Here is an 11,431-nt window from a genome sequence, read left to right as displayed (position 1 = left end):
TCATTTGTTATGTAAAATATGCATACTCCAACAGAACACTATGTCCTATTTTAACCCACAAAGATCATGCTTTGGTCCCATTTATTTCTCTCTCAGGGCACCAAAAGAGGCTGCAAACCAGAAAATATAGTAAACAAATTTTTGTCCTGCTAAGGAGGCTTCCATCCCCCACAAAAAGGTATCTACATTTAGAGTAGAAACAAGTCCAAAAAGTATTTGGACACAGTTTTATGCACTGATGTGCTGACTTTTCTGACATTGGAGTGGCATTAGAGTGCTTTTTGAATTTTGAATTTAAAAACTCAGAAAACACAATTTGAAACTACCAACATGTTTATCATAAAATATACGCTTGAGACGTGCAGAATATCCTAATAGAAACAACAGATGATGCAATACAACATCATAAAAGATTATTTAAAAAGGACAAAATTCAAATTCAAATTAAGGGGGAATTAAATATCCATCAAAAATCTCTACATCAGCACGAAGTTCGAAAATTAAAAATATTTATTTAAAAAAAGGATGTATAAAATCTATATCATATTCAGTTTTAAAGTGAAAAATGATCTTAAAAAGTAACAGAAAGAACTTTAAGAAGGCAATGAGAATAGACACAGAGAAAGCTTTTCATATTTCTCTGGTCAGTGGGTCAGAAGGATTCATTTTCTGACTGCCCTCCCAGACTGCCGAGAGACCTGATCTGCTCCAGAGTCTCCCTCCCAGGATAGGCTTTCCCCTCTGACCCTTCTGACCCTGACTGACCTATTGTCACTAGCCTTCCCGTTCCCCTGTTCCTTGACCCTACTGATGGCACAGACTCTGCCTTGTCACTAATAATGTCACTAACACTCGATTTTACAGATAATGCACAATGTGACCCATTGCTATGGGAAGCATGACTTTGAGCATAGCTGTTGTTGTATCCATGGGAACTGTTGCTATGATGGGAATTGCTCCGGTGAGAGTTGCTGTTGCACTTGTGCTTGCTTGGTTGAGTCTGAAAAATGTTACCAAAGGAAAACTTATCAAAGGATTTTTGGCTATGGAAACTGTGCTCAGAACCTGACTCATGCTGGGTATCAGGCTTGGAATATTGATCTGGATCCTCTTCTCCACCTTTACCGGGGTCTACTGCAGGTCCAGAAGCCTTACTGAAGGTCACATCTAGTAGCCTGTCTTCATGCAAGGACTTCCTGACAGAGGATGAAGATCTGGGTATGGTGATGTCAAATTGGCCACCAGGGAGAGCAGGCATGACACTGCCTACCTAAAGACAGAAATTGGACGTTTGATTTGGTTTCAAGATATTAATGTGATACCACCTATGGATTATGTGCCATCACCAAAGACAGAGATGCTTAGAAATTACAGCAAATCAACAGAAGACATGATAATATTGGCAATACTCAAAGTTATTTTGTAACCCTGGTTCTCTGAGTAGCAAGAGGAGGTTCTCTGTCGCAGAGTTCTATGAAAGAGAGTTTAGTGCTAACAACAATATAAATTGTCAGACTTGGCATAGACCTGGTATTCAATAGGTCAGGTTATTCCTAATTCCCACTTGATACGGTTCAGCAGTGTTACAGCTGAGAGGCAGAAGCAAGTTTGTGGTGCTGTTAAACAATTCATCCTTCAACCAAAATCAATATTTGGTATATGGATTTGTGGTGTCATAAGGTCAAGTATACACACTGCTCCTGTGTTTTAAAACTACATGAAAACATGAAACTAAAACAAGCAGTGCAGGTCTAACACAATCACCTGCCCTTGGCAAATGTTTCCCAAACATTGCATTGCATGTCCTTACCAAAGAAAAAGCATTAGTCTTTGTCCGAACATCCCGATACTCCCCTCTAGTCGGTGATGCTGCACCATCCAAATGTGTTCCTATTGTAGAGGAGAGCTGAGGTTTTCCCAGAGGCTGAAAATCTGGCCTGTCAATTCCAGCCATTGAAGCTAGCTGCCCAAGGCTACAAAAAAAGAGATGAAATCTATTAAATTTGAAGGAAAGGTCCAGACTTGGCACATGCATTTCATTCACGAACTACTGAAGTATATGCCAAAAAAAAAAAAAAAATCTGATATTGAAATATCTTATACACGTTGCCTTTTTTCCCCCAACACAAATGTTAATAAAAGTCCACTGAGATGCCACATGCATCAAAATGAATTACTTATAATTATTATATTATTATTTGGTGTTAAAATGGTAAGAGCACTAAATTGCATCCATAGCAACAAGCGTCTTCGTATCAGGTGTGGACACAGTAGGGCGCTTATGGCCAGACGGTACTGTAATATTCCAGTTCTAAGAAGGGATATTTTAGTAATACAAGGATTTTCTATCGTGTGGACCTCCTCCATTAACATATTTTCAAAAAGTAGATGGAACAGTTAACAATGGACAAAGAAGTAACAAAGAAGCTGCAGAGTAAAGGTCAAAACTGCAAGGATGCTGGTTTGATTCTTTCCATGGAGTAAAAGGGTTAAATTGTCAGGAAGACGAGGATTGTGTGAGTGACAGTAAAAGCTGCCACAGCCACAAAAGGGGAACTGACTGTAGGATGATTCTGTCAATGCAGAAAATCCAGGAAATTAAGCTATACAATGTTGATAAAAACGTAAATGTAGGTAACAAAGATGGCTGCAAAGTAAGACCTAGCTCATGTTTAAGGGCAATTTGTCCTGATCTACTGACTGCACCTTAAGGCTCTGGTTTAAAAAAAAAACAAAAAAAAAAACTCAGCATCCTGTCATTTTCATTGAGTATAAACCAAGGTAACAATCAAAGAAATAAATTTAGAAAATAAGTAGAATAGGAATTTATAATGAATAAAAAAGGTTTAAATAAATCCAAGAAAACAGGTGGTTGTGTAAAATTAAACTCCTGTCCTGTCAGAATGAAACTCTTGGCTAAACACCAAGACACCAAAGACCATAAACCAACGAAACCAAAACAAACAGATATACATCAATTTAAAGGTATCTCAAATTGAAACAGAAATTAAAGTCACATCAGCTGTAAGAAGTGAACTTACAATAAGTAGCCCAGCATTTAGGGGAACACACTTGTTTGCCTTCTTACCCAGGGTCACAGGAGAGGACATCCTGTTCAATTTTATGCATCAAGCACAAAAGGCCCTAAAACACTTGACTGTTCCACTGTATGAGCTCTGTTAATCATGCAGTCCAGTATGATGGACATCAGTTACACAACTAATGTGTTTTTTCATACATAATCACTATTAGAAGATACTTCTACTGTTGCACCAATTACAAAATTAGAACAGACTTCCAAGAAAACAAGGTCACAGCAACAGTCTTGATAGACAGTATGATGAGCCTATGGCTGACTCTTTGCCTCTTTTTTGTGCTGGGCAAGTAGCGCTTACATGGCTTGTCTGAGCATATCTGCTTAAACAACTGCCTATGGTTTTACATTGTGAGTTTACGGAAAGCTGTTGGGAGTCAACCATGCCATCTTTATAAACCTTTGTTAAAAAAAAAAAAAAAATAGATAAATTAATTTAAAAAAAATCAAACAATTACAAAACGAACCCTTAGCGGTTTTCGACTGTTGGTGAACAAAATAAACAATTTTAAGGCATCACTTTGGGCTCTAGTACCTTGTGAACATTTAATTGAAAAAAATAATATATAGATTGATTAATAATAAATAATAATTGTTATAGTGGTCCCAAAAGAAAGACATTGAAAACAAAATTAGATAAAAGGAACCTATGACAAGGGGAAAGATTAATAGTTAAATTAAATGAAAATATCTTTCTATGGAGATACTGTCAGAATGAAACTATTTTGTCCTGGGGTGTGTGCCATATTTCCAGTGGACAAGTACTCTAACTCAGGGGTCTCAAACATGTTGCTCCCGAGCTATCAGTAGCTCGCTCCCTGTTTTAGAGTAGCTCGCCCAAAGGTTCAGAGAACATAGCATGTACCCACCATGGATGCTGTCAACTTGGTTTATGTTAGGTATGCCGTAGGCAACATGCAGTGTTAGCAACTCTGCTGGAAAAAAAAGTTTTCACCTATATGAACAGATATAAACGAAACTTTTCCAAGGAACAGGAAATATGTTGCCATGGATTTAGTCAGTTATGCTGTGGGCTACAACATGGAACTCATTTTTTTTGTAAAGTCTATCTATTTACATTTTGGAAAATGAAGTATGCTGAATTAGCCATTATAAGTTCCTGTTTGCTATGCACCCTTGGATGTACTCACAACTATCACTGAATTACTTTGATAATGAAAAAACTTTAAAAAAAGTGACAATTCCCAGATAAGTTCTAAAATTATAAGGAGCCTTCTTCCCCTCTGATTTCTAAGCGTTTACTTGCAATGGACATCAAACATAATTGTTTTCTTGGAAAGTGTAAGTCATACTGATTCTAAAATTTGTGTATCGTGTACGTGTGTTAAGGATTGACTGAACTATCACTCCAATTTTTGACACAAAAATTGACAATGATGTGATGCATGATGTGAGTTTAAAATGTGAGTTTTGGATGGTGAAATTTGATAATTGGTTACACAAAAATTACCTTATTCAGCTGGTTTGGTTTGGAGATCAATTTGAGTATTTTTTTAATACGATACGTGAATAAATGTAACTAGTTATATAAGACATGAGCGGCTCACTTCCACTTTCCTTTTGGCGAAGCAGCTCTCAGAGTCAAAAAGGGTGGAGACCGCTGCCCTGACTAACAAATATATTCTAAAACATGATAGGAAAAAAAAAAAACCCTGGATGACCAGAAGTACATAATGAAACTGAAAGTTCTAAGTTGAGCAAAGACTTTCTTTAGACCTGCTATGCCCAGAACCAAATTGGTACAGTCCGAGTCAAAAGAGAAATGTCTCACTGGCCAGTTTTAAGGCTACACACCCAGCATCCTTGAGGAGATCCAGGAAAGCATGGAACTTGTTAAATGAGCTCTCAATGCTCTCGAGTACGGCCCCGTCTTCAAGAGCACTGACAGCAGGTGGTGCTGATCCAGAGCCAGTGGCTGCGAGCGCCTCTGACAGGGAGAGGTTAGCATCACGAAGACGGGCATTCTCCAGCTCATACTGAATGTAAATAAGAGGAAGACTGAATAATAAAAGGTATCATCATTCATTTGCTTACTTACAAAAGCAAATATATAAACATAAAATATCAGGATGAACTGAACTGATGGCCAATGTTAAGACTGAAGATGCAGATATGAACTAAAGTAACTTGAGCACAAATGCTTGCAGGGTTCTCCTTAAAAAAAACCCGCCAAAATTTAAAAATTTTAATGTTAAGGATTAAAATCATAAGATGACACCAACTGTCTATACAAATCATCTCAACATGTCTATATCTTAATAAGATTAAGACTAAGATTAATATCTTTAAACATTATTAAAAAATACTTGAACTCAAACTGACCTTTGAAACCATGAAAGGTACAAAAATTGTCAATTCAGTGGCAAACATTTAAACTATACAATAGTTATAATGGTCACAAACTTCATATCCAGAGTGTAGTCGTCCACTTAATCTAGCAGGGCAAAGCTGTCATGGCTGCATAGAGAAGTTACAGTGGTGCAAAACAGAAGAAAAATAAATAACAGACAAAAAAATAGTATAAGTATTTTCAAGATTATCATTACCTCTACGAGCCTTGACTCAGCTTTCATTCTAGCTCTGCGCTCCTCAGCCACCCTCAGACGACACTCTTTTAGCTCCATCTGCAGGACATGCATAAGAGCACATACAAATACGCAGCATGCTTGAAGTGCTGTCAACAGTTTCAAAAACAGAACTCTGCCTTTGTGGCTGCAAAACATAAAAGTCCAACAAAGTTCCAGTTTGGGATCTAGCCTGTTGTGACTGACCTGCATATGTTCAAACTGCCGTCCAATTATCCTGTCCTTGACACTGAAAGAAGATGGTCTCTGCTCCACTTCCACCACCAATTCTTCCTCTTCCGCATCCTCCTCTCCCTCTGAATCTGAATCCACAGTAACTTTCACAGTAGCTGCACCCTAATTGAAACCATGTATTTCAACAGATGAACAATTTGACTGCTATTTAAAGGGTTCTGATCAATCTTCTAAACAAAGCTAATCAAATCCATACTTGGCCCAGATAATGCTGCTGTCTGGGTCACTTTTTTTTCTTTTCTTTTTTTTTTTTTTTTTTTTTTTTTTTACAGAAATATGCTGTGCATAAACACAGGAAAACTTACCTGAAAGCTTTGGTCTGTCACAGTTAATCCAGGAGGCAGACCTCTGCAACAAAAACATCCAACATAAAATTAGTATTTGATTCACTGAGTGATATTACAGTGACATCTAGTGAATGCTTTGTAAATATTTTTGGATCTGATAATTTTGTTCTATCAAAGTTTAAAATAAAAAATGTCTTAAATTTATAAATGGAATACAGTTTTTTTTTTTAAACTAGAAGCAAAGCCAACATCTGCTCACCTCTGGCGTCCAGCTCGTGCAGCAGCGCGCCAAGGAATGTAGCAGGAACGGGAATAGGGATTCTGTGCCTGAGCAGCACCTGAACTCTGCCCTCCAGGACACGTTCCTTTATGAGGGGCTGCAGCAGACAGAGAGCTATGTGAAGAGCTGAATTTTTAAGATCACATACTTTTATGCTGCAAGGGGTTATGCTAGGAGTAATGGCAATAAGCCTCTGTTGATGAAAAACGTCACACTGAGTCATGGATTCAAAGCCCCTCATATTGTTAAATGTACTTCACTCGATGGTGAGCGAATGATCCTAGTTCTGTGATATGTGTAGTCATTCCGCACAATGGTCACCAGAACACAGGCAGGCAGACCATGAGTTAATGAATGCATGAATTACCAGTAATAAGGGACTTGTATACTGTATGGATCCAAGAGGTGCTTTACATCTAAAGCAGGTTCTAAACATCACAAGCAAAAGAGAATAAAGAAAATAATTTTAGTTACTGCATCAGTTATGACACAGAATCGCACTCTTTTGCTTTTGATATTTACCACAGGGTATCTAAACCAAAAGTATTTTAAAGTGTTGACCTTGGTGTCATATAAATAAAAGTAGACATTTAAAAACATTTTTAACATTTTATCAATAACATCTAAACCATATCGAGCACATAAACACAATTTTCAAGTTCTTTTATGCAGCGGTCGGCAGAGAACAGGATGAAAATGAAGGAAATCCTCACCATGTCTCCAGATGACTTAAAAGCCAAAAGGTGAGAAGTCAGAAAGGCATAAAATGAGTTGCGTGGTCACCACCACAAATAAGTGGTTATTTTGAGCTGTGTTATTTTGTTTTACTAAAAAATACAGTGACCTTACATGTTTGAAATTGTATACAAGAGCCTATGTTTTATGTAGCATTGTGGGAAAAAAGAAAAATGTCAATATATACCTATCCTAAATGTAGCTTTTCCTCTCACTGAACTGTGCAGTGATCGCTTCTTTGGACCAGAAGCTCTCTGTGGCTCAGTGGTTGCAGGCTTGATCCAGCGGTACTGCAGTACAGCATTAGAAAGATACAAGCCATTAAAAACTTGGACACAGTTTTTTAACTAATATCAAACAGATATGCTAATAAACCACTAGTGCACTTTGATTTTGAATTTTTTTTCTTAATGATGACATTAACTGCAGGTACTGACCTCTAGTGACTGTCCATCAGCATTCATGAGTACTTTTTCTATTATAGTTTTAATTAGGACCTTGTCTGTCAAGGAAAAAACAACATTTAGCAGTTACTCAAAACTTGGTTAGAATTAGTATGCAATTTGGACACAGCTAAACAAAAATCTAACAATGCGCTATTTTTACCTGGAGGTTGCAATATTTATTACGCCCACAGTACAAAAGTTCTTTGTGAAACAAATAACATACTGATAAGTTATCATATTGGCCAAAGTTCTAAGCTGTGTGAAAAAAATCTAGACTTGTTATGACTTTGTTTGAGGTATCTTCTTACCAACTAATGGGTTGTTACGAATATCCAGTACACAAAGAGCAGAATTTGTTTTCAAGGCTTCCAGCAAACGACGAGCTCCTTCATTGGACAGACCACATCTCTGTAGGTCCACAGCTGTTCAACAAATCAAAAAACAGAACACCTGAGCAAAATCCCTACAAAAAAGAAAACAGCAACAAAAACCCCTCTCTTCTCTTTGTCTCATATGTATCTCTCAAACCCACATACGCCCACTAACCTTTAACCCAGAGGTCCTCGGCCAGTTCATGTGCAAGAGCGGCAGCACCCCGGTCCCCAATCAAAGTGTTACAGTTAAGGGTGACACGGCGGAGACCTCCCATTCCCTCAAAATGTGGCTGTCGATACCTCAGAGACTCTGCCCATGCAGTACCATGCCTCTGCATTCCCTGATGCTGATAAATAACTTTGCATTATTATATAAATATGTATTTTTTGAATACAGTCAATTTGTGAAATTGGGTCTGGGTTTACAATTAATTAATAATTGCACATCTACTGCAGCAGATAGAGTCCATAACACATTAAAAAATAGTATGCCAGGTCAAGTCTTAAAATTAGATATTACACCTTGATGATGTTGGCCATATGCTCTGCCCCTCTCCAGGTGAGATTGCATCCTGTAAAATCTACCGTCCTGATGCTTGTAGAATACTTAACACTTTGGCAAATCACTGAAACATATGAAAATTGCAGTTACAAAGACAACATGCTCACATACAGTATAATCTTGTGAAGGCTTTCTGAATAATTAAAGGAAGTAATAATGTGAATATACATACCCTCTAAGCCCTTATCAGTGATTGGACAGTCTGCTAGAGATAGGTTTTCCAGGGAAACACTTTTTGCCAAACCCTGAAACATTATATATATGGCTCATTATTTTTTCTTTAGTTTTTAGCAACTTTCACTCTTAAACTTAGCAGCTGTTTGAATCTATTTTCACCCAGGTCTTTTGTTCCCACACATCCAGAAGGTATGTCTCCTCCTCCGAGACGACAGTATTCACCATGGTTTACAGTAAACAGGATTATGTGCCAATGATCTTATAATTCTGTGCCAGTCTCTCTAAATAAGCAAAAAATAAATAAAAATAAAATACTTAAAATTTCACTGTTCACACTGTAAATAATATTGTCAGTCTGTTTTTACCTTTGTCAAGGTGATGAGGTCCCTCTCTCTCAGTGGAAGTCCGTTAAGCTGCAGAGTCTTGAGGTTGGAAGAGACAGTCAGACACTCTCTCAGGGCCTTGCACAACTTAAATGTCATGTCCTTAGAGCGAATGGCTGGGATCTTCTTCCTGAAGCCAGACTTATAGTACCTCCTATCTGAAATTGGTGGTGATATGATTAATGTTTACATTCAAACGTGGTAAGTCTAATTGAACTTTTCTTGTACAGCTTAAAACCATAGGTAAATAAGATGATATAAACTATTTTTCTCTCCCTCAGTTGAGGAACCAGGTTTAAATTCTGCCTTACCTGCATCTCCAGAACCCAGACTAGCTTGGTATGTGCTACTTATCGCAATGTGGTGGAGGTGTTTGTTGATGGAGACAGAGTTGAGAATGGGTGGCCAGTCTGTCAGTTTGAGCCTGTCTCCATTAAAGTCCAGCATCCCTTTGTCAAGGTTCATCTTGACAGCGGGGAGAGGCACTGATTCCTGTCTGGCACAGGCAAAGTCATAGAATGCCATAAAGTCCTCGGCCCCCTGCCGCCGAATCTGAGCACTGTCCTTTACCATCTTTGATCTGGGAACAGAAATCATTTTAAAAAGTCATCAAACAAACTGTTTACTTGTCAGAACATTTCAAGGTAAACAGGGTCATGAAATCTTCTGGTATTGATGTGAAAACTGTGAATAACCAAAACAAAATAGACATCTCCATCATCTTGTTCAGTACCAAAATAATAAATCATCATTTTGTTCTTATACTGTAAATGGCTGCCTCAGTACATTTCTTAACTTCTGCAACATGTATTTGCATAGAAGGCCAATGCCCTTTAATATTGAAAGAACCAAAAAGTGTGGTTCACTTGTACCAATTTTGTACACCTCAGCTGTGAATGTTCAGCCAGCTAAACAGCTTTTCCCCCATCGCTGACCTACCCTAAAAAGATAACGGGTCAAAGACTATAGTTTAACACCTGACCGCCAATTTAAACCGTAACCGTAGTAACCAGACGTTCGGCTAGTGGCGTTAGCGAGCTAAGCGCCTAGCGACCGTTGCTAGTTAAAGACAGGAGCGGGCTCTAGTGCTAATGACAAGCCGTAAACGGTCGTGTTTAGCTGCAATTTCATACATTATCAAATAGCATTTAATCAAACTAAAACAATATAATATACCTTCCACATACAACTGGAGGCTCGTCTTGGCACTGTTCTGTTGGGTTTTCCTTGACCTCTGCCTGACAACTTTTGCGATCTGTTACTGTCGGCGACGTGCACGACCGAGCGCTCAAAAGTTGCGCTGTTGTGGCAGAGGAAACCTCGCCTACTCCTCTTCCTCACTGTATGCTCTTCGTCTCCATCCGGAGCCCTGCTGCCACCTACCGAAGCGGAAAGTACAAACGCACTCACTAATAATCATGGTCAGGTGGCTTTGAGTTCGAGTGTCTTGTAAAAGGGTGGTCCCGTGTGACAATGGAAAAGTGTCGTAACTGCCCAAGGGGCCCCAAAAGCCCTATATCATTTGGTCTACATGATCTGATTAATCTCAGATTTGTTTGAAATTTGCACCAATAAGCGGCAGCTATGTCAGGTCCTCCGTCCTCCATCTTGTGGCCCCGGTCAGAGGGAATCTATAGTTCTTAACGGTTTTAGTTCTTATTGAGCTCATTTGTTGTAAAGTTGTGTTTGATCCAATTGCTTTAATTTTGTTCTTTATCAATTAATTAACTCACGGAATACCTGAGGAACCGTAGTATTATGCCATCATAGAAGTACTGTAGGGCTTCACCCAATGATTATTTTCATCATCAATACATCTGAGTTATTTTCTTTAACAATCAAATGATTGTTCAGTCAATAAAATGTCAGCAAATAGAGTAATATACTCATCATTATTCATAAGTTAACTTTTCAAAATGCTTGATTTTTTTCTGATCAACAGTCAAAACCCCCCAAATTTATTTTCATAGAATTTATTATCATAGAAAACCGGAAAATTAACAAATATTCAGAGTTAATGAGTTGGCTGCATTGACTTTGGGGAATCTTTTTCGCTTAAAAAATACTTAAACAATTAACCAATCATCAACATTGTACATCAGTGGGTAAATGTCTGTGATTTATCAAAGTGTGTGGACCAAAATCATGTTTTGGTCGTAACCCTTACGTACCCCCTTGTCCTTTGTGACTGGCACGCAGCAGGAAAACGCCCTCTCCTCCTCTCCTGCAAAAAAGTATCAGTCGAAGTCCATT

General features: G+C 38.2%; 1 protein-coding gene across 1 annotated transcript; it reads right to left on the bottom strand.

Moving 5' to 3' along the window:
* Nucleotides 1-355: 355 nt before the first annotated feature.
* cep78 (centrosomal protein 78) lies at nucleotides 356-11,365 on the bottom strand. The gene is made up of 17 exons (XM_040156368.1): nucleotides 11,350-11,365; nucleotides 10,355-10,557; nucleotides 9,490-9,758; nucleotides 9,161-9,336; nucleotides 8,791-8,863; nucleotides 8,579-8,682; nucleotides 8,229-8,403; nucleotides 7,991-8,104; nucleotides 7,674-7,738; nucleotides 7,424-7,526; nucleotides 6,481-6,598; nucleotides 6,240-6,282; nucleotides 5,887-6,036; nucleotides 5,662-5,739; nucleotides 4,910-5,091; nucleotides 1,811-1,973; nucleotides 356-1,270 (listed from the first exon to the last, which is right to left on the bottom strand). Exons 3-17 carry the CDS (start codon nucleotides 9,749-9,751, stop codon nucleotides 653-655), a joined length of 2,424 nt encoding a protein of 807 aa, XP_040012302.1. The 5' UTR covers nucleotides 9,752-9,758; nucleotides 10,355-10,557; nucleotides 11,350-11,365; the 3' UTR covers nucleotides 356-652.
* Between the last annotated feature and the right edge of the window lie 66 nt (nucleotides 11,366-11,431).

The sequence above is a fragment of the Xiphias gladius genome, chromosome 19 (genome assembly GCF_016859285.1).
Source record: "Xiphias gladius isolate SHS-SW01 ecotype Sanya breed wild chromosome 19, ASM1685928v1, whole genome shotgun sequence".
Lineage (NCBI taxonomy): Eukaryota > Metazoa > Chordata > Actinopteri > Istiophoriformes > Xiphiidae > Xiphias > Xiphias gladius.
Note: the sequence above shows the minus strand (reverse complement) of the source record. Positions and strands in the feature narration are given on the sequence as shown.